Source organism: Salmo salar, chromosome 11, assembly GCF_965601325.2.
Source record: "Salmo salar chromosome 11, fSalSal1, whole genome shotgun sequence".
In the NCBI taxonomy this organism is placed as follows: domain Eukaryota; kingdom Metazoa; phylum Chordata; class Actinopteri; order Salmoniformes; family Salmonidae; genus Salmo; species Salmo salar.
Window position 1 is genome coordinate 50,534,590 of NC_138301.1, and position 23,670 is coordinate 50,558,259.

The 23,670-nt window shown below is 51.5% G+C and overlaps 1 protein-coding gene across 2 annotated transcripts in view; it reads right to left on the reverse strand.

The window, feature by feature from the left end:
* Positions 1–211: 211 nt before the first annotated feature.
* The window catches only part of LOC106587942 (sodium/potassium/calcium exchanger 1), a 340,340-nt gene continuing 316,881 nt past the window's right edge, over positions 212–23,670 (reverse strand). For both annotated transcript variants that reach the window (XM_045689674.2, XM_045689673.2), the window contains 5 exons: positions 7,379–7,470; positions 6,431–6,703; positions 6,205–6,294; positions 4,419–4,585; positions 212–1,310 (listed from right to left, as the gene is read on the reverse strand). In XM_045689674.2, the coding sequence (XP_045545630.1) occupies positions 1,061–1,310; positions 4,419–4,585; positions 6,205–6,294; positions 6,431–6,703; positions 7,379–7,470 (872 nt within the window). In that variant the 3' untranslated portion in view covers positions 212–1,060. The remainder of the gene's footprint in view (positions 1,311–4,418; positions 4,586–6,204; positions 6,295–6,430; positions 6,704–7,378; positions 7,471–23,670) is intronic.

The window sequence follows — 23,670 nt, forward strand, 5'->3', positions numbered from 1 at the left end:
ACAGCCTTGACAGCGAACACGATCTTTGTGAACGCCGGGGAAAAGTGTCTTTGAAAGACACGTTGTCCACCACACACTTTGTTGTATATATTTATTTGATAATGCACCTTTTGATTGAATCCTGGCTTCAGTTTTAAATGATCCCAGAACATTTGTTTTCATACAACATAATTAACCAATCAACACTACACCTTTTATTGAATATTATTTAAAAAATGATTTAATTGCAGCATGGATTGTAAGTACAACATATGGATAGTTTAGTATACATCAATACATTCTCTTTGCATCCATCTGACCCACACAAGTGTATTGCATACATACATAACACATGACACTACAATGCTGACAGTTAATGAAGTAATGGTTACATATGGGTCGTGTAACTGCACTACACCATTCCTGGGTTTTCATATGGGTCGTTTAACTGCACTACACCATTCCTGGGTTTACATATGGGTCGTGTAACTGCACTACACCATTCCTGGGTTTTCTAGACACAGAATCATTACATTACAACTCAAGCTGCTGTACCTCTCTGCACCTGATAAACCATTTTTGTTGTCGTTTTTTTTTTACTCTAAAAGAAATGACTGTATTGACATTTTTACATGGATGAACACTAAAATGGATGTGTGTGTGTGGCTGGACAACTTCTACAATTACTGTGTCTCTCTTCAGTAGTTGTGGACAGACAAACTCTACTGCTGCACGTCATTCTGGTGAAAGAGACCAGCAATAGTCCAGCCACGGAGGTGTCCACTGATTCAACAATACGTGGCTCAACATAGACAACACAATCACCTCTGTGAACAGTAACACTAGGGAATCTCTAACCCTAACCCCCTATACCGTGATAGCCGTGAATGTTAGTGACTGACAACGATACAGTTTGGAGGTTATTATTTAAAGGACTTCCTGACACGCCTCTTTTTTTCCTCCCTCCTCATTGTAATATGATGTACTACAGTACCCATAATGCTCTGTACAGTACAACATATACAGTTTCATTTTAGTAAAAAAATAACCGTTCCTGAAGCTAACATAATGGTGTCTGACCTCAGATGGAGACGGGGCAGATAATAATACGGTCTTCCAGCATCACACTGAGCACCAGGAACACGAAGTAAAGCATGAACATGGTGAAGCCCAGAACACGGCTCATCTTCCACCGACACGCCGCGATGCTGACGATGACGAAGAGGAGCATGACGAAGAGGAGCACGATGGCACAGAACAGACCATTGGAGTTCACCGCCACCGGTACACCGCCTTGCATCGCCGAGAAGATCAACCATGGGACAGGCAGTCTGGAGGGACGTAGAGAGGAAGAGGGAGAGGAGGGGTGGAGGGATGTAGAGAGGGAGAGAGAGGAGGGGTGGAGGCAGAGGGATGTAGAGAGAGAGCGAGAGGAGGGGTGGAGGCAGAGGGATGTAGAGAGGGAGAGTGAGAGACAGATAGAGGAGGGGTGGAGACAGAGGGATGTAGAGAGAGAGCGAGAGGAGGGGTGGAGGCAGAGGGATGTAGAGAGGGAGAGTGAGAGACAGAGAGAGGAGGGGTGGAGACAGAGGGATGTAGAGAGAGAGCGAGAGGAGGGGTGGAGACAGAGGGATGTAGAGAGGGAGAGAGAGAGACAGAGGAGGGGTGGAGACAGAGGGATGTAGAGAGGGAGAGTGATAGACAGAGAGAGGAGGGGTGGAGACAGAGACAATCACTTTTGAGAGTAGTAACACAAATTGCCTTGATCGTTTACTACAGACAACGGTACACAGTTCATTGTGATATCTCTGTAGTTACAGTGGTCTATACTAACCCCATAGTGATATCTCTGTAGTTATAGTGGTCTATACTAACCCCATAGTGATATCTCTGTAGTTATAGTGGTCTATACTAACCCCATAGTGATATCTCTGTAGTGATAGTGGTCTATACTAACCCCATAGTGATATCTCTGTAGTTCTAGTGGTCTATACTAACCCCATAGTGTCACGTCCTGACCAGTAGGTGGAGTAGGTGTATAAGTTTTGGTCAGGGCGTGGCAGAAGAAGTTGTGTTTTCTATGTTCTGTCTAGGTTGGGTGTTTCTATGTAGAGTTAATTGGGGTGGACTTCCAATTGAAGGCAGCTGTGTGGTGTTGCCTTTGATTGGAAGTCCTATATTAGTTGGGTGTGTTTGTCTGTGTGTTTGTGGGGAATTGTTTGTGAGCACTGCGTTATTGAGCCTGCTACACTGTTGTGAGTCATGAGTACTGTTTATTGTTTTGTTTTTTGTTCTGTGGATGCTTCACATTTTTCATTAAAAGAATGAGTATCCATATACCCGCTGCATTTTGGTCTTCCCTGCAACACCACGACAAATTTCGTGACAGAATACTCCACCAAACCAGGACCAAGCAGCGGAATAATTCTGGCGAGGACTGGGGAGAACGACTGGTAAGGGAGCCCGAGAGGCACCCCCAATAATTTTTTAGGGGGGGGCACAAGGGCTGTTTGACGGGGCAAGACTGGAGACCCAGGCCAGCGCCCCGTACCCTTTTTAGAGGCAAACAGACTGGACAGGTCCCGTGCTTTGGGGTAGGTGCTATGATAAGGCCTGGTATTTTCAGGCCAGTATGCTCAGTACCAGCACCCCGCATGTGCCAGGGGAAAGTAGGCATCGAGCCAGCAGGGGTGATGCCAACCCTGCGCTTTAGACCGCCAGTGCGCCTCTACGGTCCGGTGTTTCCCGTTACACGCACTAGCCTTGAGGTGCGTGTCTCTGGGCTGGCACGTCCAGTACCAGCTCCACGCACAAGGCTTCTAGTGCGTCAGTCCAGCCCCGCCAGTCAAGAGTCGCCAGGGCTCCCCGCCAGTCAAGAGTCGCCAGGGCTCCCCGCCAGTCAAGAGTCGCCAGGGCTCCCCGCCAGTCAAGAGTCGCCAGGGCCCCCCGCCAGTCAGGAGTCGCCAGGGCCCCCCGCCAGTCAGGAGTCGCCAGGGCCCCCCGCCAGTCAGGAGTCGCCAGGGCCCCTCGCCAGTCAGGAGTCGCCAGGGCCCCCCGCCAGTCAGGAGTCGCCAGGGCCCCCCGCCGGTCAGGAGTCGCCAGGGCCCCCCGCCGGTTAGGAGCCGCCAGGGCCGCCCGCCAGTCAGGAGCCGCCAGGGCCCCCCGCCAGTCAGGAGCCGCCAGGGCCGCCCGCCAGTCAGGAGCCGCCAGGGCCGCCAGACTGCCCGGAGATGCCAGGGCCGCCAGACTGGCCGGAGATGCCAGAGCGGCCAGACTGCCCGGAGATGCCAGAGCGGCCAGACTGCCCGGAGCTGCCAGAGCGGCCAGACTGCCCGGAGCTGCCAGAGCGGCCAGACTGCCCGGAGCTGCCAGAGCGGCCAGACTGCCCGGAGCTGCCAGAGCGGTCAGACTGCCCAGATCAGCCAGAGCGGCCAGACTGCCCGGATCAGCCAGAGCGGCCAGACTGCCCAGAGCTGCCAGAGCGGCCAGACTGCCCGGATCAGCCAGAGTGGCCCGCCAGCTGGCCACAGTCAGAGACACCTGCCAGCCGGTCACGGCAAGAGTCGCCCGCCAGTCGGGCGAAGTCAGGTGCGCCTACTAGTCTTCCGGAGCAGCCAGGGGCGCTACCGAAGTGGGCAACGACGAGGATGGAGCGGGGTCCACGTCCCGCACCTGAGCCGCCTCCAACATAGGTGGGTTGGGGAGGGGGGGTGTAGCACAGTGCCGTCGTTGACGGCAGCCACCCTCCCTTCCCTCCCTGTAGTTAGGGGGATTTTTTTTCGGGTTGTTTTGGGTGTTCTGTGTTTTTTCTTTTGAAGGTGCATTCGGGGTCTGCACCTTTAGGGGGGGGTAATGTCACGTCCTGACCAGCAGGTGGAGTAGGTGTATAAGTTTTGGTCAGGGCGTGGCAGAAGAAGTTGTGTTTTCTATGTTCTGTCTAGGTTGGGTGTTTCTATGTAGAGTTAATCGGGGTGGACTTCCAATTGAAGGCAGCTGTGTGGTGTTGCCTTTGATTGGAAGTCCTATATTAGTTGGGTGTGTTTGTCTGTGTGTTTGTGGGGAATTGTTTGTGAGCACTGCGTTATTGAGCCTGCTACACTGTTGTGAGTCGTGAGTACTGTTTATTGTTTTGTTTTTTGTTCTGTGGATGCTTCACATTTTTCATTAAAAGAATGAGTATCCATATACCCGCTGCATTTTGGTCTTCCCTGTAACACCACAACAAATTTCGTGACACATAGTGATATCTCTGTAGTGATAGTGGTCTATACTAACCCCATAGTGATATCTCTGTAGTGATAGTGGTCTATACTAACCCCATAGTGATATCTCTGTAGTGATAGTGGTCTATACTAACCCCATAGTGATATCTCTGTAGTGATAGTGGTCTATACTAACCCCATAGTGATATCTCTGTAGTTATAGTGGTATATACTAACCCCATAGTGATATCAAAGATGTTAGATCCCACTGAGCTGGACACAGCCATGTCTCCTAGTCCTTTACGGGCCACGATGACACTAGTGATGAGGTCAGGGATGGAGGTGCCTGCTGCCAGGATGGTCAGGCCCATGATCTCCTCTGAGATGCCTATGGTCTCACCCACCTAGGGAGCCAACAGTCAGTCAATCAACCAATCAGTCTCACACACCTAGGGAGCCAACAGTCAGTCAATCAACCAATCAGTCTCACACACCTAGGGAGCCAACAGTCAGTCAATAAATCAATCAGTCTCACCCATCTAGGGAGCCAACAGTCAGTCAATACATCTATCAAAATGTAATTCATAGACAAATACATAGCATATCCGTTGTTCATCCCGAGTGTAGACGGAGGCCAGGATTCAACCAGACCAGCGTTAACCCAAGATAACCGTAGCTCATCATTGCTTTTGTTTATAGTAGGTGGTGTTGGAAGTGTTACTGCGTTGGAGATGTCAAAACCCCAAGAGGCTCCCGACGTTAGAACTATCGTTAGACCTATCGTTATGCCTATCGATGGACCTATCTTTAGCCCTATCGTTAGACCTATTGTTACACCTATTGTTAGCCATATCGTTAGACCTATCGTTAGCCCTATCGTTAGCCCTATCGTTAGCTGTCGTTATACCTGTCGTTAGCCCTGTCGTTAGCCCTATCGTTAGACCTATCGTTAGACCTATCGTTAGCCTCATCGTTAGACCTATCGTTAGACCTATCGTTAGACCTATCGTGATACCTATCGTTAGACCTATCGTTAGACCTATCGTTAGACCTATCGTTAGCCCTATCGTTAGACTTATCGTTATACCTATCGTGATACCTATCGTTAGACATATCGTTAGACTCATCGTTAGCCCTATCGTTATACCTATCGTTATACCTATCGTTATACCTATCGTTAGCCTCATCGTTAGACCTATCGTTAGACCTATCGTTAGACTCATCGTTAGACTCATCGTTAGACCTATCGTTAGACCTATCGTTAGACTCATCGTTAGCCCTATCGTTATACCTATCGTTAGCCCTATCGTTAGACTCATCGTTAGACTCATCGTTAGACTCATCGTTAGACCTATCGCGATACCTATCGTTAGACCTATCGTTAGACCTATCGTTAGACCTATCGTTAGCCCTATCGTTAGACTCATCGTTATACCTATCGTTATACCTATCATGATACCTATCGTTAGACCTATCGTTAGACTCATCGTTAGACCTATTGTTAGACCTATCGTTAGACCTATCGTGGACATTGCCATTGGATGCACTAATAGAAATCCCCTGCAGCCGTGTTAAACTCAAACACTAAAATGTGTGATGTAATCTATACCTTCATTAGGCTGATCTACATCCTTGCTATTTGGTTTAATGATTTTCAATTTGAGTGTCATTATTTCTATATAGCGGCGCTACACCTTCTCATTCTGAACTTCTAATATGGGGGAGATATAAGGATGGGTGTGGTTTTGTGACCATGACAACAAGAGCAACCGCTCACTGATTTGACAGCTCCTACGTAGTTACACCTCCCAAATCACCTAAACAAAAACAACTATAAACTACGGGTTTGTCTGTTACCTCGGGTCTGTCTGTTACCTCGGGTCTGTCTGTTACCTCGGGTCTGTCTGTTACCTCGGGTTATCGCTGATCTGATTAAATCCTGGTCTGAGTCAAAGAAGGACTGGACTAATAGTTTCTAAACAAGATGGCAGTCATGTGATCTAAAATCCAACCAGAGTGGTACCTGATGTGCCCACCAGACCATTAGATAGGAGAACACAGCGATCCACGTGATGGAACCAATAAACGTCATGGCAAAGTATTTTCTGGAAGCCTGAGGAAGAACTCACAGGAAGCTCATATCAACATACATTAGAAGGTATTTTGTGTTCTACATTTTGGCCACTGCAGGACACAAACACAGTACAAAAATGAGGTGAATGTAACACAGAAATGAAGGTGATACGTACTGGGTTGCGTACGTCGGGCACAGTGAGCCACAGAGGGAACACTATCGGTAGGAGAAAAAGATATGTGGCCTGTTTACGCCTGGTGTCTGGCCATTCTAATGACAGAGGTTCCTCATTCTCTTCACCCTCTTCCTCTTCTTCATCTTTATTTTCCTCATCATCCTCTTTGTCTTCATCATCCTCATCTTCCTCATCCTCGCTCTCTTCTTCGCTCTCGTCCTCCTCACCACTGTCTGAGCCGTCAGACCCCCCTGCGCCCGCTGGCCCCTGGTCCTAGTGAAGAGAGAGGGTGAAGGGTCGTGGTGGGTAGAGTAGTGTTATGAATTAACTCTCTCCTATCTCTCCACCCTCTCTTCTCCTCTCTCCTCTCTCTCTCCCCTCTCTCCCCTCTGTGTCTCTGACGAGCCTGGTTTCTCCTCTCTCCCCTCTCTCCCCTCTCTCCTCTCTCCTCTCTCTACCGTCTGTTTCTCTGACGAGCCTGGTTTCTCCTCTCTCCCCTCTCTCCTCTCTCTACCGTCTGAGTCTCTGACGAGTCTGGTTTCTCCTCTCTCCTCTCTCTACCGTCTGAGTCTCTGACGGCCTGGTTTCTCCTCTCTCTCCTCTATCCCCTCTCTCCTCTCTCTCCTCTCTCCCCTCTCTCTACCGTCTGAGTCTCTGACGGGCCTGGTTTCTCCTCTCTCCTCTCTCTCTCTCCCCTCTCTCCTCTCTCTACCGTCTGAGTCTCTGACGGCCTGGTTTCTCCTCTCTCTCCTCTATCCCCTCTCTCCTCTCTCTCCTCTCTCCCCTCTCTCTACCGTCTGAGTCTCTGACGGGCCTGGTTTCTCCTCTCTCCTCTCTCTCTCTCCCCTCTCTCCTCTCTCCTCTCTCTACCGTCTGAGTCTCTGACGGGCCTGCTTTCTCCTCTCTCCTCTCTCTCTCTCCCCTCTCTCCTCTCTCTCCTCTCTCTACCGTCTGAGTCTCTGACGGGCCTGGTTTCTCCTCTTCTTTAGGTGTGGTCTGGGAGGTCGAGGGTTCGGCCTGCTCAGTCTTCTCAGGTCCAGCTGAAAACAGACAGACACAAGACACAACCAATAAGCAACATGTCAGATGTTTACCTTTACATGTGAGTCATTTAGCAGACTCTCTTATCCAGAGTCACTACAGTAGTGAGTCATTTAGCAGATTCTCTTATCCAGAGCCACTAACAGTAGTGAGTCATTTAGCAGACTCTCTTTTCCAGGAGTCACTACAGTAGTGAGTCATTTAGCAGATTCTCTTATCCAGAGCCACTTACAGTAGTGAGTCATTTAGCAGACTCTCTTATCCGGAGTCACTACAGTAGTGACTGCATACGTTTTCATTTGTACTGGTCCCCCGTGGGAATTGAACCCACAACCCTGGCATTGGAAGTGCCATGCTCTACCAACTGAGCCACATGGTACATATGTTCAAGGTATATATATATATATATATATTATTTATTTTACCAGGAAGTTGACTGAGAACACATTCTCATTTACAGCAATGACCTGGGGAATAGTTACAAGGGAGAGGAGGGGGATAAATGAGCCAATTGTAAGTTGGGGATGATTAGGTGACCATGATGGTATGAGGGCCAGATTGGGTATTTAGCCAGGGGGGTTGTCCCTAGGGGGAGCAGCAGGTAAGGTAGGTGACCGTGTGACTCCTAGTGGGGTGTGACTCCTAGTGCGGTGTGTTGATGTGACTCCTAGTGGGGTGTGTTGATGTGACTCCTAGTGGGGTGTGTTGATGTGACTCCTAGTGGGGTGTGAGTCCTAGTGGGGTGTGTTGATGTGACTCCTAGTGGGGTGTGACTCCTAGTGGGGTGTGTTGATGTGACTCCTAGTGGGGTGTGAGTCCTAGTGGGGTGTGTTGATGTGACTCCTAGTGGGGTGTGTTGATGTGACTCCTAGTGGGGTGTGTTGATGTGACTCCAAGTGGGGTGTGACTCCTAGTGGGGTGTGTTGATGTGACTCCTATTGGGGTGTAACTCCTAGTGTGGTGTGTTGGTGTGACTCCTAGTGGGGTGTGTTGATGTGACTCCTAGTGGGGTGTGTTGATGTGACTCCAGTGGGGTGTGTTGATGTGACTCCTAGTGGGGTGTGTTGATATGACTCCTAGTGGGGTGTGACTCCTAGTGGGGTGTGTTGGTGTGACTCCTAGTGGGGTGTGTTGATGTGACTTCTAGTGGAGTGTGACTCCTATTGGGGTGTGTTGATGTGACTCCTAGTGGGGTGTGTTGGTGTGATTCCTAGTAGGGTGTGTTGGTGTGACTCCTAGTGGGGTGTGACTCCTAGTGTGGTGTGTTGATGTGACTCCTAGTGCGGTGTGTTGATGTGACTTCTAGTGGGCTGTGACTCCCAGTGGTGTGTGACTCCTAGTGGGGTTTGTTGATGTGACTCCTAGTGGGGTGTGTTGATATGACTCCTAGTGGGGTGTGACTCCTAGTGGCGTGTGTTGGTGTGACTCCAAGTGGGGTGTGACTCCTAGTGGGGTGTGTTGATGTGACTCCTAGTGGGGTGTGACTCCTAGTGTGGTGTGTTGATGTGACTCCTAGTGCGGTGTGTTGATGTGACTTCTAGTGGGCTGTGACTCCCAGTGGTGTGTGACTCCTAGTGGGGTTTGTTGATGTGACTCCTAGTGGGGTGTGTTGATATGACTCCTAGTGGGGTGTGACTCCTAGTGGGGTGTGTTGGTGTGACTCCAAGTGGGGTGTGACTCCTAGTGGGGTGTGTTGATGTGACTCCTATTGGGGTGTGACTCCTAGTGTGGTGTGTTGGTGTGACTCCTAGTGGGGTGTGTTGATGTGACTCCTAGTGGGGTGTGTTGATGTGACTCCTAGTGGGGTGTGTTGATGTGACTCCAGTGGGGTGTGTTGATATGACTCCTAGTGGGGTGTGACTCCTAGTGTGGTGTGTTGATGTGACTCCTAGTGCGGTGTGTTGATGTGACTTCTAGTGGGCTGTGACTCCCAGTGGTGTGTGACTCCTAGTGGGGTTTGTTGATGTGACTCCTAGTGGGGTGTGTTGATGTGACTCCAAGTGGGGTGTGACTCCTAGTGGGGTGTGGTGATGTGACTCCTAGTGGGGTGTGTTGATGTGACTCCAAGTGGGGTGTGACTCCTAGTGGGGTGTGGTGATGTGACTCCTATTGGGGTGTGACTCCTAGTGTGGTGTGTTGGTGTGACTCCTAGTGGGGTGTGTTGATGTGACTCCTAGTGGGGTGTGTTGATGTGACTCCTAGTGGGGTGTGTTGATGTGACTCCTAGTGGGGTGTGTTGATATGACTCCTAGTGGGGTGTGATTCCTAGTGGGGTGTGTTGATATGACTCCTAGTGGGATGTGACTCCTAGCGGGGTATGTTGGTGTGACTCCTAGTGGGGTGTATTGATGTGACTCCAGTGGGGTGTGTTGATATGACTCCTAGTGGGGTGTGACTCCTAGTGTGGTGTGTTGATGTGACTCCTAGTGCGGTGTGTTGATGTGACTTCTAGTGGGCTGTGAATCCCAGTGGTGTGTGACTCCTAGTGGGGTGTGTTGATGTGACTCCTAGTGGGGTGTGTTGATGTGACTCCTAGTGGGGTGTGTTGATGTGACTCCTAGTGGGGTGTGTTGATATGACTCCTAGTGGGGTGTGACTCCTAGTGGGGTGTGTTGGTGTGACTCCTAGTGGGGTGTGTTGATATGACTCCTAGTGGGATGTGACTCCTAGCGGGGTATGTTGGTGTGACTCCTAGTGGGGTGTATTGATGTGACTCCAGTGGGGTGTGTTGATATGACTCCTAGTGGGGTGTGACTCCTAGTGTGGTGTGTTGATGTGACTTCTAGTGGGCTGTGACTCCCAGTGGTGTGTGACTCCTAGTGGGGTTTGTTGATGTGACTCCTAGTGGGTTGTGTTGATATGACTCCTAGTGGGGTGTGACTCCTAGTGGGGTGTGTTGATGTGACTCCTAGTGGGGTGTGTTGATGTGACTCCAAGTGGGGTGTGACTCCTAGTGGGGGGTGGTGATGTGACTCCTATTGGGGTGTGACTCCTAGTGTGGTGTGTTGGTGTGACTCCTAGTGGGGTGTGTTGATGTGACTCCTAGTGGGGTGTGTTGATGTGACTCCTAGTGGGGTGTGTTGATGTGACTCCTAGTGGGGTGTGTTGATATGACTCCTAGTGGGGTGTGACTCCTAGTGGGGTGTGTTGGTGTGACTCCTAGTGTGGTGTGTTGATATGACTCCTAGTGGGATGTGACTCCTAGTGGGGTATGTTGGTGTGACTCCTAGTGGGGTGTATTGATGTGACTCCTAGTGGGGTGTGTTGATGTGACTCCTAGTGGGCTGTGACTCCCAGTGGGGTGTGACTCCTAGTGGGGTTTGTTGATGTGACTCCTAGTGGGGTGTGTTGATGTGACTCCTAGTGGGGTGTGTTGATATGACTCCTAGTGGGGTGTGACTCCTAGTGGGGTGTGTTGGTGTGACTCCTAGTGTGGTGTGACTCCTAGTGGGGTGTGTTGATGTGACTCCTAGTGGGATGTGTTTATGTGACTCCTAGTGGGGTGTGTTGAGGTGACTCCTAGTGTGGTGTGTTGATGTGACTCCTAGTGGGGTGTGTTGATGTGACTCCAAGTGGGGTGTGACTCCTAGTGGGGTGTGTTGATGTCACTCCTATTGGGGTTTGACTCCTAGTTTGGTGTGTTGGTGTGACTCCTAGTGGGGAGTGTTGATGTGACTCCTAGTGGGGTGTGTTGATGTGATTCCAGTGGGGTGTGTTTATGTGACTCCTAGTGGGGTGTGATGATATGACTCCTAGTGGGGTGTGACTCCTAGTGGGGTGTGTTGGTGTGACTCCTAGTGGGGTGTGTTGATGTGACTCCTAGTGGGGTGTGTTGATGTGACTCCAGTGGGGTGTGTTGATGTGACTCCTAGTGGGGTGTGTTGATATGACTCCTAGAGGGGTGTGACTCCTAGTGGGGTGTGTTGGTGTGACTCCTAGTGGGGTGTGTTGATCTGACTCCTAGTGGGGTGTGTTGATGTGACTCCTAGTTGGGTGTGACTCCTAGTGGGGTGTGTTGATGTGACTCCTATAGGGGTGTGACTCCTAGTGTGGTGTGTTGGTGTGACTCCTAGTGGAGTGTGTTGATGTGACTCCAAGGGGGGGGTGTTTATGTGAATCCTAGTAAGGTGTGTTGGTGTGACTCCTAGTGGGGTGTGACTCCTAGGGTGGTGTGCTGATGTGACTCCTAGTGCGGTGTGTTGATGTGACTCCTAGTGGGGTGTGTTGATGTGACTCCTAGTGGGCTGTGACTCCCAGTGGGGTGTGACTCCTAGTGGGGATTGTTGATATGACTCCTAGTGGGGTGTGACTCCTAGTGGGGTGTGTTGATGTGACTCCTAGTGGGGTGTGACTCCTAGTGGGGTGTGTTGATGTGACTCCTAGTGGGGTGTGTTGATGTGACTCCAAGTGGGGTGTGACTCCTAGTGGGGTGTGGTGATGTGACTCCTATTGGGGTGTGACTCCTAGTGTGGTGTGTTGGTGTGACTCCTAGTGGGGTGTGTTGATGTGACTCCTAGTGGGGTGTGTTGATATGACTCCTAGAGGGGTGTGACTCCTAGTGGGGTGTGTTGATATGACTCCTAGTGGGGTGTGACTCCTAGTGGGGTGTGTTGATGTGACTCCTAGTGGGGTGTGTTGATGTGACTCCAAGTGGGGTGTGACTCCTAGTGGGGTGTGGTGATGTGACTCCTATTGGGGTGTGACTCCTAGTGTGGTGTGTTGGTGTGACTCCTAGTGGGGTGTGTTGATGTGACTCCTAGTGGGGTGTGTTGATGTGACTCCTAGTGGGGTGTGTTGATATGACTCCTAGTGGGGTGTGTTGGTGTGACTCCTAGTGGGGTGTGTTGATATGACTCCTAGCGGGGTATGTTGGTGTGACTCCTAGTGGGGTGTATTGATGTGACTCCAGTGGGGTGTGTTGATATGACTCCTAGTGGGGTGTGACTCCTAGTGTGGTGTGTTTATGTGACTCCTAGTGCGGTGTGTTGATGTGACTTCTAGTGGTCTGTGACTCCCAGTGGTGTGTGACTCCTAGTGGGGTTTGTTGATGTGACTCCTAGTGGGGTGTGTTGATATGACTCCTAGTGGGGTGTGACTCCTAGTGGGGTGTGTTGATGTGACTCCTAGTGGGGTGTGTTGTTGTGACTCCAAGTGGGGTGTGACTCCTAGTGGGGTGTGGTGATGTGACTCCTATTGGGGTGTGACTCCTAGTGTGGTGTGTTGGTGTGACTCCTAGTGGGGTGTGTTGATGTGACTCCTAGTGGGGTGTGTTGATGTGACTCCTAGTGTGGTGTGTTGATGTGACTCCTAGTGTGGTGTGTTGATATGACTCCTAGTGGGGTGTGACTCCTAGTGGGGTGTGTTGGTGTGACTCCTAGTGTGGTGTGTTGATATGACTCCTAGTGGGATGTGACTCCTAGCGGGGTATGTTGTTGTGACTCCTAGTGGGGTGTATTGATGTGACTCCTAGTGGGGTGTGTTGATGTGACTCCTAGTGGGCTGTGACTCCCAGTGGGGTGTGACTCCTAGTGGGGTTTGTTGATGTGACTCCTAGTGGGGTGTGTTGATATGACTCCTAGTGGGGTGTGACTCGTAGTGGGGTGTGTTGGTGTGACTCCTAGTGGGGTGTGACTCCTAGTGGGGTGTGTTGATGTGACTCCTAGTGGGATGTGTTTATGTGACTCCTAGTGGGGTGTGTTGATGTGACTCCTAGTGTGGTGTGTTGATGTGACTCCTAGTGGGGTGTGTTGATGTGACTCCAAGTGGGGTGTGACTCCTAGTGGGGTGTGTTGATGTCACTCCTATTGGGGTTTGACTCCTAGTGTGGTGTGTTGGTGTGACTCCTAGCGGGGTATGTTGGTGTGACTCCTAGTGGGGTGTATTGATGTGACTCCTAGTGGGGTGTGTTGATGTGACTCCTAGTGGGCTGTGACTCCCAGTGGGGTGTGACTCCTAGTGGGGTTTGTTGATGTGACTCCTAGTGGGGTGTGTTGATATGACTCCTAGTGGGGTGTGACTCGTAGTGGGGTGTGTTGGTGTGACTCCTAGTGGGGTGTGACTCCTAGTGGGGTGTGTTGATGTGACTCCTAGTGGGATGTGTTTATGTGACTCCTAGTGGGGTGTGTTGATGTGACTCCTAGTGTGGTGTGTTGATGTGACTCCTAGTGGGGTGTGTTGATGTGACTCCAAGTGGGGTGTGACTCCTAGTGGGGTGTGTTGATGTCACTCCTATTGGGGTTTGACTCCTAGTGTGGTGTGTTGGTGTGACTCCTAGTGGGGAGTGTTGATGTGACTCCTAGTGGGGTGTGTTGATGTGATTCCAGTGGGGTGTGTTGATGTGACTCCTAGTGGGGTGTGATGATATGACTCCTAGTGGGGTGTGACTCCTAGTGGGGTGTGTTGGTGTGACTCCTAGTGGGGTGTGTTGATGTGACTCCTAGTCGGGTGTGTTGATGTGACTCCAGTGGGGTGTGTTGATGTGACTCCTAGTGGGGTGTGTTGATATGACTCCTAGAGGGGTGTGACTCCTAGTGGGGTGTGTTGGTGTGACTCCTAGTGGGGTGTGTTGATCTGACTCCTAGTGGGGTGTGTTGATGTGACTCCTAGTGGGGTGTGACTCCTAGTGGGGTGTGTTGATGTGACTCCAGTGGGGTGTGTTGATGTGACTCCTAGTGGGGTGTGTTGATATGACTCCTAGAGGGGTGTGACTCCTAGTGGGGTGTGTTGGTGTGACTCCTAGTGGGGTGTGTTGATCTGACTCCTAGTGGGGTGTGTTGATGTGACTCCTAGTTGGGTGTGACTCCTAGTGGGGTGTGTTGATGTGACTCCTATAGGGGTGTGACTCCTAGTGTGGTGTGTTGGTGTGACTCCTAGTGGGGTGTGTTGATGTGACTCCAAGGGGGGGGTGTTTATGTGAATCCTAGTAAGGTGTGTTGGTGTGACTCCTAGTGGGGTGTGACTCCTAGGGTGGTGTGCTGATGTGACTCCTAGTGCGGTGTGTTGATGTGACTCCTAGTGGGGTGTGTTGATGTGACTCCTAGTGGGCTGTGACTCCCAGTGGGGTGTGACTCCTAGTGGGGATTGTTGATGTGACTCCTAGTGGGGTGTGTTGATGTGACTCCTAGTGGGGTGTGTTGATATGACTCCTAGTGGGGTGTGACTCCTAGTGGGGTGTGTTGATGTGACTCCTAGTGGGGTGTGTTGATGTGACTCCAAGTGGGGTGTGACTCCTAGTGGGGTGTGGTGATGTGACTCCTATTGGGGTGTGACTCCTAGTGTGGTGTGTTGGTGTGACTCCTAGTGGGGTGTGTTGATGTGACTCCTAGTGGGGTGTGTTGATGTGACTCCTAGTGGGGTGTGTTGATGTGACTCCTAGTGGGGTGTGTTGATATGACTCCTAGTGGGGTGTGACTCCTAGTGGGGTGTGTTGGTGTGACTCCAGTGGGGTGTGTTGATGTGACTCCTAGTGGGGTGTGTTGGTGTGACTCCTAGTGGGCTGTGACTCCCAGAGGGGTGTGACTCCTAGTGGGGATTGTTGATGTGACTCCTAGTGTGGTGTGACTCCTAGTGGGGTGTGTTGATGTGACTCCTAGTGGGGTGTGTTGATGTGACTCCAGTGGGGTGTGTTGATGTGACTCCTAGTGGGGTGTGTTGATATGACTCCTAGTGGGGTGTGACTCCTAGTGGTGTGTGTTGGTGTGACTCCTAGTGGGGTGTGTTGATGTGACTCCTAGTGGGGTGTGTTGATGTGACTCCAGTGGGGTGTGTTGATGTGACTCCTAGTGGGGTGTTTTGGTGTGACTCCTAGTGCGGAGTGTTGATCTGACTCCTAGTGGGGTGAGTTGATGTGACTCCTAGTGGGGTGTGACTCCTAGTGGGGTGTGTTGATGTGACTCCTATTGGGGTGTGACTCCTAGTGTGGTGTGTTGGTGTGACTCCTAGTGTGGTGTGCTGATGTGACTCCTAGTGCGGTGTGTTTATGTGACTCCTAGTGGGGTGTGTTGATGTGACTCCTAGTGGGCTGTGACTCCCAGAGGGGTGTGACTCCTAGTGGGGATTGTTGATGTGACTCCTTGTGGGGTGTGTTGATGTGACTCCTAGTGTGGTGTGACTCCTAGTGGGGTGTGTTGATCTGACTCCTAGTGGGGTGTGTTGATGTGACTCCTAGTGGGGTGTGTTGATGTGACTCCTAGTGGGGTGTGTTCGTGTGACTCCTAGTGGGGTGTATTGATGTGACTCCTAGTGGGGTGTGTTGACGTGACTCCTAGTGGGCTGTGACTCCCAGTGGGGTGTGACTCCTAGTGGGGTTTGTTGATGTGACTCCAAGTGGAGTGTGTTGATGTGACTCCTAGTGGGGTGTGTTGATATGACTCCTAGTGGGGTGTGACTCCTAGAGGGGTGTGTTGGTGTGACTCCTAGTGTGGTGTGACTCCTAGTGGGGTGTGTTGATGTGACTCCTAGTGGGATGTGTTTATGTGACTCCTAGTGGGGTGTGTTGATGTTACTCCTAGTGTGGTGTGTTGATGTGACTCCTAGTGGGGTGTGTTGATGTGACTCCAAGTGGGGTGTGACTCCTAGTGGGGTGTGTTGATGTCACTCCTATTGGGGTTTGACTCCTAGTGTGGTGTGTTGGTGTGACTCCTAGTGGGGAGTGTTGATGTGACTCCTAGTGGGGTGTGTTGATGTGATTCCAGTGGGGTGTGTTGATGTGACTCCTAGTGGGGTGTGATGATATGACTCCTAGTGGGGTGTGACTCCTAGTGGGGTGTGTTGGTGTGACTCCTAGTGGGGTGTGTTGATGTGACTCCTAGTGGGGTGTGTTGATGTGACTCCAGTGGGGTGTGTTGATGTGACTCCTAGTGGGGTGTGTTGATATGACTCCTAGAGGGGTGTGACTCCTAGTGGGGTGTGTTGGTGTGACTCCTAGTGGGGTGTGTTGATCTGACTCCTAGTGGGGTGTGTTGATGTGACTCCTAGTGGGGTGTGACTCCTAGTGGGGTGTGTTGATGTGACTCCTATAGGGGTGTGACACCTAGTGTTGTGTGTTGGTGTGACTCCTAGTGGGGTGTGTTGATGTGACTCCAAGGGGGGTGTGTTTATGTGAATCCTAGTAAGGTGTGTTGGTGTGACTCCTAGTGGGGTGTGACTCCTAGGGTGGTGTGCTGATGTGACTCCTAGTGCGGTGTGTTGATGTGACTCCTAGTGGGGTGTGTTGATGTGACTCCTAGTGGGCTGTGACTCCCAGTGGGGTGTGACTCCTAGTGGGGATTGTTGATGTGACGCCTAGTGGGGTGTGTTGATGTGACTCCTAGTGGGGTGTGTTGATATGACTCCTAGTGGGGTGTGACTCCTAGTGGGGTGTGTTGATGTGACTCCTAGTGGGGTGTGTTGATGTGACTCCAAGTGGGGTGTGACTCCTAGTGGGGTGTGTTGATATGACTCCTAGTGGGGTGTGACTCCTAGTGGGGTGTGTTGATGTGACTCCTAGTGGGGTGTGTTGATGTGACTCCAAGTGGGGTGTGACTCCTAGTGGGGTGTGGTGATGTGACTCCTATTGGGGTGTGACTCCTAGTGTGGTGTGTTGGTGTGACTCCTAGTGGGGTGTGTTGATGTGACTCCTAGTGGGGTGTGTTGATGTGACTCCTAGTGGGGTGTGTTGATGTGACTCCTAGTGGGGTGTGTTGATATGACTCCTAGTGGGGTGTGACTCCTAGTGGGGTGTGTTGGTGTGACTCCAGTGGGGTGTGTTGATGTGACTCCTAGTGGGGTGTGTTGGTGTGACTCCTAGTGGGCTGTGACTCCCAGAGGGGTGTGACTCCTAGTGGGGATTGTTGATGTGACTCCTAGTGTGGTGTGACTCCTAGTGGGGTGTGTTGATGTGACTCCTAGTGGGGTGTGTTGATGTGACTCCAGTGGGGTGTGTTGATGTGACTCCTAGTGGGGTGTGTTGATATGACTCCTAGTGGGGTGTGACTCCTAGTGGTGTGTGTTGGTGTGACTCCTAGTGGGGTGTGTTGATGTGACTCCTAGTGGGGTGTGTTGATGTGACTCCAGTGGGGTGTGTTGATGTGACTCCTAGTGGGGTGTTTTGGTGTGACTCCTAGTGGGGAGTGTTGATCTGACTCCTAGTGGGGTGAGTTGATGTGACTCCTAGTGGGGTGTGACTCCTAGTGGGGTGTGTTGATGTGACTCCTATTGGGGTGTGACTCCTAGTGTGGTGTGTTGGTGTGACTCCTAGTGTGGTGTGCTGATGTGACTCCTAGTGCGGTGTGTTTATGTGACTCCTAGTGGGGTGTGTTGATGTGACTCCTAGTGGGCTGTGACTCCCAGAGGGGTGTGACTCCTAGTGGGGATTGTTGATGTGACTCCTAGTGGGGTGTGTTGATGTGACTCCTAGTGTGGTGTGACTCCTAGTGGGGTGTGTTGATCTGACTCCTAGTGGGGTGTGTTGATGTGACTCCTAGTGGGGTGTGTTGATGTGACTCCTAGTGGGGTGTGTTCGTGTGACTCCTAGTGGGGTGTATTGATGTGACTCCTAGTGGGGTGTGTTGACGTGACTCCTAGTGGGCTGTGACTCCCAGTGGGGTGTGACTCCTAGTGGGGTTTGTTGATGTGACTCCAAGTGGAGTGTGTTGATGTGACTCCTAGTGGGGTGTGTTGATATGACTCCTAGTGGGGTGTGACTCCTAGAGGGGTGTGTTGGTGTGACTCCTAGTGTGGTGTGACTCCTAGTGGGGTGTGTTGATGTGACTCCTAGTGGGATGTGTTTATGTGACTCCTAGTGGGGTGTGTTGATGTTACTCCTAGTGTGGTGTGTTGATGTGACTCCTAGTGGGGTGTGTTGATGTGACTCCAAGTGGGGTGTGACTCCTAGTGGGGTGTGTTGATGTCACTCCTATTGGGGTTTGACTCCTAGTGTGGTGTGTTGGTGTGACTCCTAGTGGGGAGTGTTGATGTGACTCCTAGTGGGGTGTGTTGATGTGATTCCAGTGGGGTGTGTTGATGTGACTCCTAGTGGGGTGTGATGATATGACTCCTAGTGGGGTGTGACTCCTAGTGGGGTGTGTGTGTGACTCCTAGTGGGGTGTGTTGATGTGACTCCTAGTGGGGTGTGTTGATGTGACTCCAGTGGGGTGTGTTGATGTGACTCCTAGTGGGGTGTGTTGATATGACTCCTAGAGGGGTGTGACTCCTAGTGGGGTGTGTTGGTGTGACTCCTAGTGGGGTGTGTTGATCTGACTCCTAGTGGGGTGTGTTGATGTGACTCCTAGTGGGGTGTGACTCCTAGTGGGGTGTGTTGATGTGACTCCTATAGGGGTGTGACACCTAGTGTTGTGTGTTGGTGTGACTCCTAGTGGGGTGTGTTGATGTGACTCCAAGGGGGGTGTGTTTATGTGAATCCTAGTAAGGTGTGTTGGTGTGACTCCTAGTGGGGTGTGACTCCTAGGGTGGTGTGCTGATGTGACTCCTAGTGCGGTGTGTTGATGTGACTCCTAGTGGGGTGTGTTGATGTGACTCCTAGTGGGCTGTGACTCCCAGTGGGGTGTGACTCCTAGTGGGGATTGTTGATGTGACTCCTAGTGGGGTGTGTTGATGTGACTCCTAGTGGGGTGTGTTGATATGACTCCTAGTGGGGTGTGACTCCTAGTGGGGTGTGTTGATGTGACTCCTAGTGGGGTGTGTTGATGTGACTCCAAGTGGGGTGTGACTCCTAGTGGGGTGTGGTGATGTGACTCCTATTGGGGTGTGACTCCTAGTGTGGTGTGTTGGTGTGACTCATAGTGGGGTGTGTTGATGTGACTCCTAGTGGGGTGTGTTGATGTGACTCCTAGTGGGGTGTGTTGATGTGACTCCTAGTGGGGTGTGACTCCTAGTGGGGTGTGTTGGTGTGACTCCTAGTGGGGTGTGTTGATATGACTCCTAGTGGGATGTGACTCCTAGCGGGGTATGTTGGTGTGACTCCTAGTGGGGTGTATTGATGTGACTCCTAGTGGGGTGTGTTGATGTGACTCCTAGTGGGCTGTGACTCCCAGTGGGGTGTGACTCCTAGTGGGGTTTGTTGATGTGACTCCTAGTGGGGTGTGTTGATGTGACTCCTAGTGGGGTGTGTTGATATGACTCCTAGTGGGGTGTGACTCCTAGTGGGGTGTGTTGGTGTGACTCCTAGTGTGGTGTGACTCCTAGTGGGGTGTGTTGATGTGACTCCTAGTGGGATGTGTTTATGTGACTCCTAGTGGGGTGTGTTGATGTGACTCCTAGTGTGGTGTGTTGATGTGACTCCTAGTGGGGTGTGTTGATGTGACTCCAAGTGGGGTGTGACTCCTAGTGGGGTGTGTTGATGTCACTCCTATTGGGGTTTGACTCCTAGTGTGGTGTGTTGGTGTGACTCCTAGTGGGGAGTGTTGATGTGACTCCTAGTGGGGTGTGTTGATGTGATTCCAGTGGGGTGTGTTGATGTGACTCCTAGTGGGGTGTGATGATATGACTCCTAGTGGGGTGTGACTCCTAGTGGGGTGTGTTGGTGTGACTCCTAGTGGGGTGTGTTGATGTGACACCTAGTGGGGTGTGTTGATGTGACTCCAGTGGGGTGTGTTGATGTGACTCCTAGTGGGGTGTGTTGATATGACTCCTAGAGGGGTGTGACTCCTAGTGGGGTGTGTTGGTGTGACTCCTAGTGGGGTGTGTTGATCTGACTCCTAGTGGGGTGTGTTGATGTGACTCCTAGTTGGGTGTGACTCCTAGTGGGGTGTGTTGATGTGACTCCTATAGGGGTGTGACTCCTAGTGTGGTGTGTTGGTGTGACTCCTAGTGGGGTGTGTTGATGTGACTCCAAGGGGGGGTGTTTATGTGAATCCTAGTAAGGTGTGCTGATGTGACTCCTAGTGCGGTGTGTTGATGTGACTCCTAGTGGGCTGTGACTCCCAGTGGGGTGTGACTCCTAGTGGGGATTGTTGATGTGACTCCTAGTGGGGTGTGTTGATGTGACTCCTAGTGGGGTGTGTTGATATGACTCCTAGTGGGGTGTGACTCCTAGTGGGGTGTGTTTATGTGACTCCTAGTGGGGTGTGACTCCTAGTGGGGTGTGTTGATGTGACTCCTAGTGGGGTGTGTTGATGTGACTCCAAGTGGGGTGTGACTCCTAGTGGGGTGTGGTGATGTGACTCCTATTGGGGTGTGACTCCTAGTGTGGTGTGTTGGTGTGACTCCTAGTGGGGTGTGTTGATGTGACTCCTAGTGGGGTGTGTTGATGTGACTCCTAGTGTGGTGTGTTGATGTGACTCCTAGTGTGGTGTGTTGATATGACTCCTAGTGGGGTGTGACTCCTAGTGGGGTGTGTTGGTGTGACTCCTAGTGTGGTGTGTTGATATGACTCCTAGTGGGATGTGACTCCTAGCGGGGTATGTTGGTGTGACTCCTAGTGGGGTGTATTGATGTGACTCCTAGTGGGGTGTGTTGATGTGACTCCTAGTGGGCTGTGACTCCCAGTGGGGTGTGACTCCTAGTGGGGTTTGTTGATGTGACTCCTAGTGGGGTGTGTTGATGTGACTCCTAGTGGGGTGTGTTGATATGACTCCTAGTGGGGTGTGACTCGTAGTGGGGTGTGTTGGTGTGACTCCTAGTGTGGTGTGACTCCTAGTGGGGTGTGTTGATGTGACTCCTAGTGGGATGTGTTTATGTGACTCCTAGTGGGATGTGTTGATGTGACTCCTAGTGGGGTGTGTTGATGTGACTCCAAGTGGGGTGTGACTCCTAGTGGGGTGTGTTGATGTCACTCCTATTGGGGTTTGACTCCTAGTGTGGTGTGTTGGTGTGACTCCTAGTGGGGAGTGTTGATGTGACTCCTAGTGGGGTGTGTTGATGTGATTCCAGTGGGGTGTGTTGATGTGACTCCTAGTGGGGTGTGATGATATGACTCCTAGTGGGGTGTGACTCCTAGTGGGGTGTGTTGGTGTGACTCCTAGTGGGGTGTGTTGATGTGACTCCTAGTGGGGTGTGTTGATGTGACTCCAGTGGGGTGTGTTGATGTGACTCCTAGTGGGGTGTGTTGATATGACTCCTAGAGGGGTGTGACTCCTAGTGGGGTGTGTTGGTGTGACTCCTAGTGGGGTGTGTTGATCTGACTCCTAGTGGGGTGTGTTGATGTGACTCCTAGTGGGGTGTGACTCCTAGTGGGGTGTGTTGATGTGACTCCTAGTGGGGTGTGTTGATGTGACTCCAGTGGGGTGTGTTGATGTGACTCCTAGTGGGGTGTGTTGATATGACTCCTAGAGGGGTGTGACTCCTAGTGGGGTGTGTTGGTGTGACTCCTAGTGGGGTGTGTTGATCTGACTCCTAGTGGGGTGTGTTGATGTGACTCCTAGTTGGGTGTGACTCCTAGTGGGGTGTGTTGATGTGACTCCTATAGGGGTGTGACTCCTAGTGTGGTGTGTTGGTGTGACTCCTAGTGGGGTGTGTTGATGTGACTCCAAGGGGGGGGTGTTTATGTGAATCCTAGTAAGGTGTGTTGGTGTGACTCCTAGTGGGGTGTGACTCCTAGGGTGGTGTGCTGATGTGACTCCTAGTGCGGTGTGTTGATGTGACTCCTAGTGGGGTGTGTTGATGTGACTCCTAGTGGGCTGTGACTCCCAGTGGGGTGTGACTCCTAGTGGGGATTGTTGATGTGACTCCTAGTGGGGTGTGTTGATGTGACTCCTAGTGGGGTGTGTTGATATGACTCCTAGTGGGGTGTGACTCCTAGTGGGGTGTGTTGATGTGACTCCTTGTGGGGTGTGTTGATGTGACTCCAAGTGGGGTGTGACTCCTAGTGGGGTGTGGTGATGTGACTCCTATTGGGGTGTGACTCCTAGTGTGGTGTGTTGGTGTGACTCCTAGTGGGGTGTGTTGATGTGACTCCTAGTGGGGTGTGTTGATGTGACTCCTAGTGGGGTGTGTTGATGTGACTCCTAGTGGGGTGTGTTGATAAGACTCCTAGTGGGGTGTGACTCCTAGTGGGGTGTGTTGGTGTGACTCCTAGTGGGGTGTGTTGATGTGACTCCTATTGGGGTGTGTTGATGTGACTCCAGTGGGGTGTGTTGATGTGACTCCTAGTGGGGTGTGTTGGTGTGACTCCTAGTGAGCTGTGACTCCCAGAGGGGTGTGACTCCTAGTGGGGATTGTTGATGTGACTCCTAGTGTGGTGTGACTCCTAGTGGGGTGTGTTGATGTGACTCCTAGTGGGGTGTGTTGATGTGACTCCAGAGGGGTGTGTTGATGTGACTCCTAGTGGGGTGTGTTGATATGACTCCTAGTGGGGTGTGACTCCTAGTGGGGTGTGTTGGTGTGACTCCTAGTGGGGTGTGTTGATGTGACTCCTAGTGGGGTGTGTTGATGTGACTCCAGTGGGGTGTGTTGATGTGACTCCTAGTGGGGTGTTTTGGTGTGACTCCTAGTGGGGAGTGTTGATCTGACTCCTAGTGGGGTGAGTTGATGTGACTCCTAGTGGGGTGTGACTCCTAGTGGGGTGTGTTGATGTGACTCCTATTGGGGTGTGACTCCTAGTGTGGTGTGTTGGTGTGACTCCTAGTGTGGTGTGCTGATGTGACTCCTAGTGCGGTGTGTTTATGTGACTCCTAGTGGGGTGTGTTGATTTGACTCCTAGTGGGCTGTGACTCCCAGAGGGGTGTGACTCCTAGTGGGGATTGTTGATGTGACTCCTAGTGGGGTGTGTTGATGTGACTCCTAGTGTGGTGTGACTCCTAGTGGGGTGTGTTGATCTGACTCCTAGTGGGGTGTGTTGATGTGACTCCTAGTGGGGTGTGTTGATGTGACTCCTAGTGGGGTGTGTTCGTGTGACTCCTAGTGGGGTGTATTGATGTGACTCCTAGTGGGGTGTGTTGACGTGACTCCTAGTGGGCTGTGACTCCCAGTGGGGTGTGACTCCTAGTGGGGTTTGTTGATGTGACTCCAAGTGGAGTGTGTTGATGTGACTCCTAGTGGGGTGTGTTGATATGACTCCTAGTGGGGTGTGACTCCTAGAGGGGTGTGTTGGTGTGACTCCTAGTGTGGTGTGACTCCTAGTGGGGTGTGTTGATGTGACTCCTAGTGGGATGTGTTTATGTGACTCCTAGTGGGGTGTGTTGATGTTACTCCTAGTGTGGTGTGTTGATGTGACTCCTAGTGGGGTGTGTTGATGTGACTCCAAGTGGGGTGTGACTCCTAGT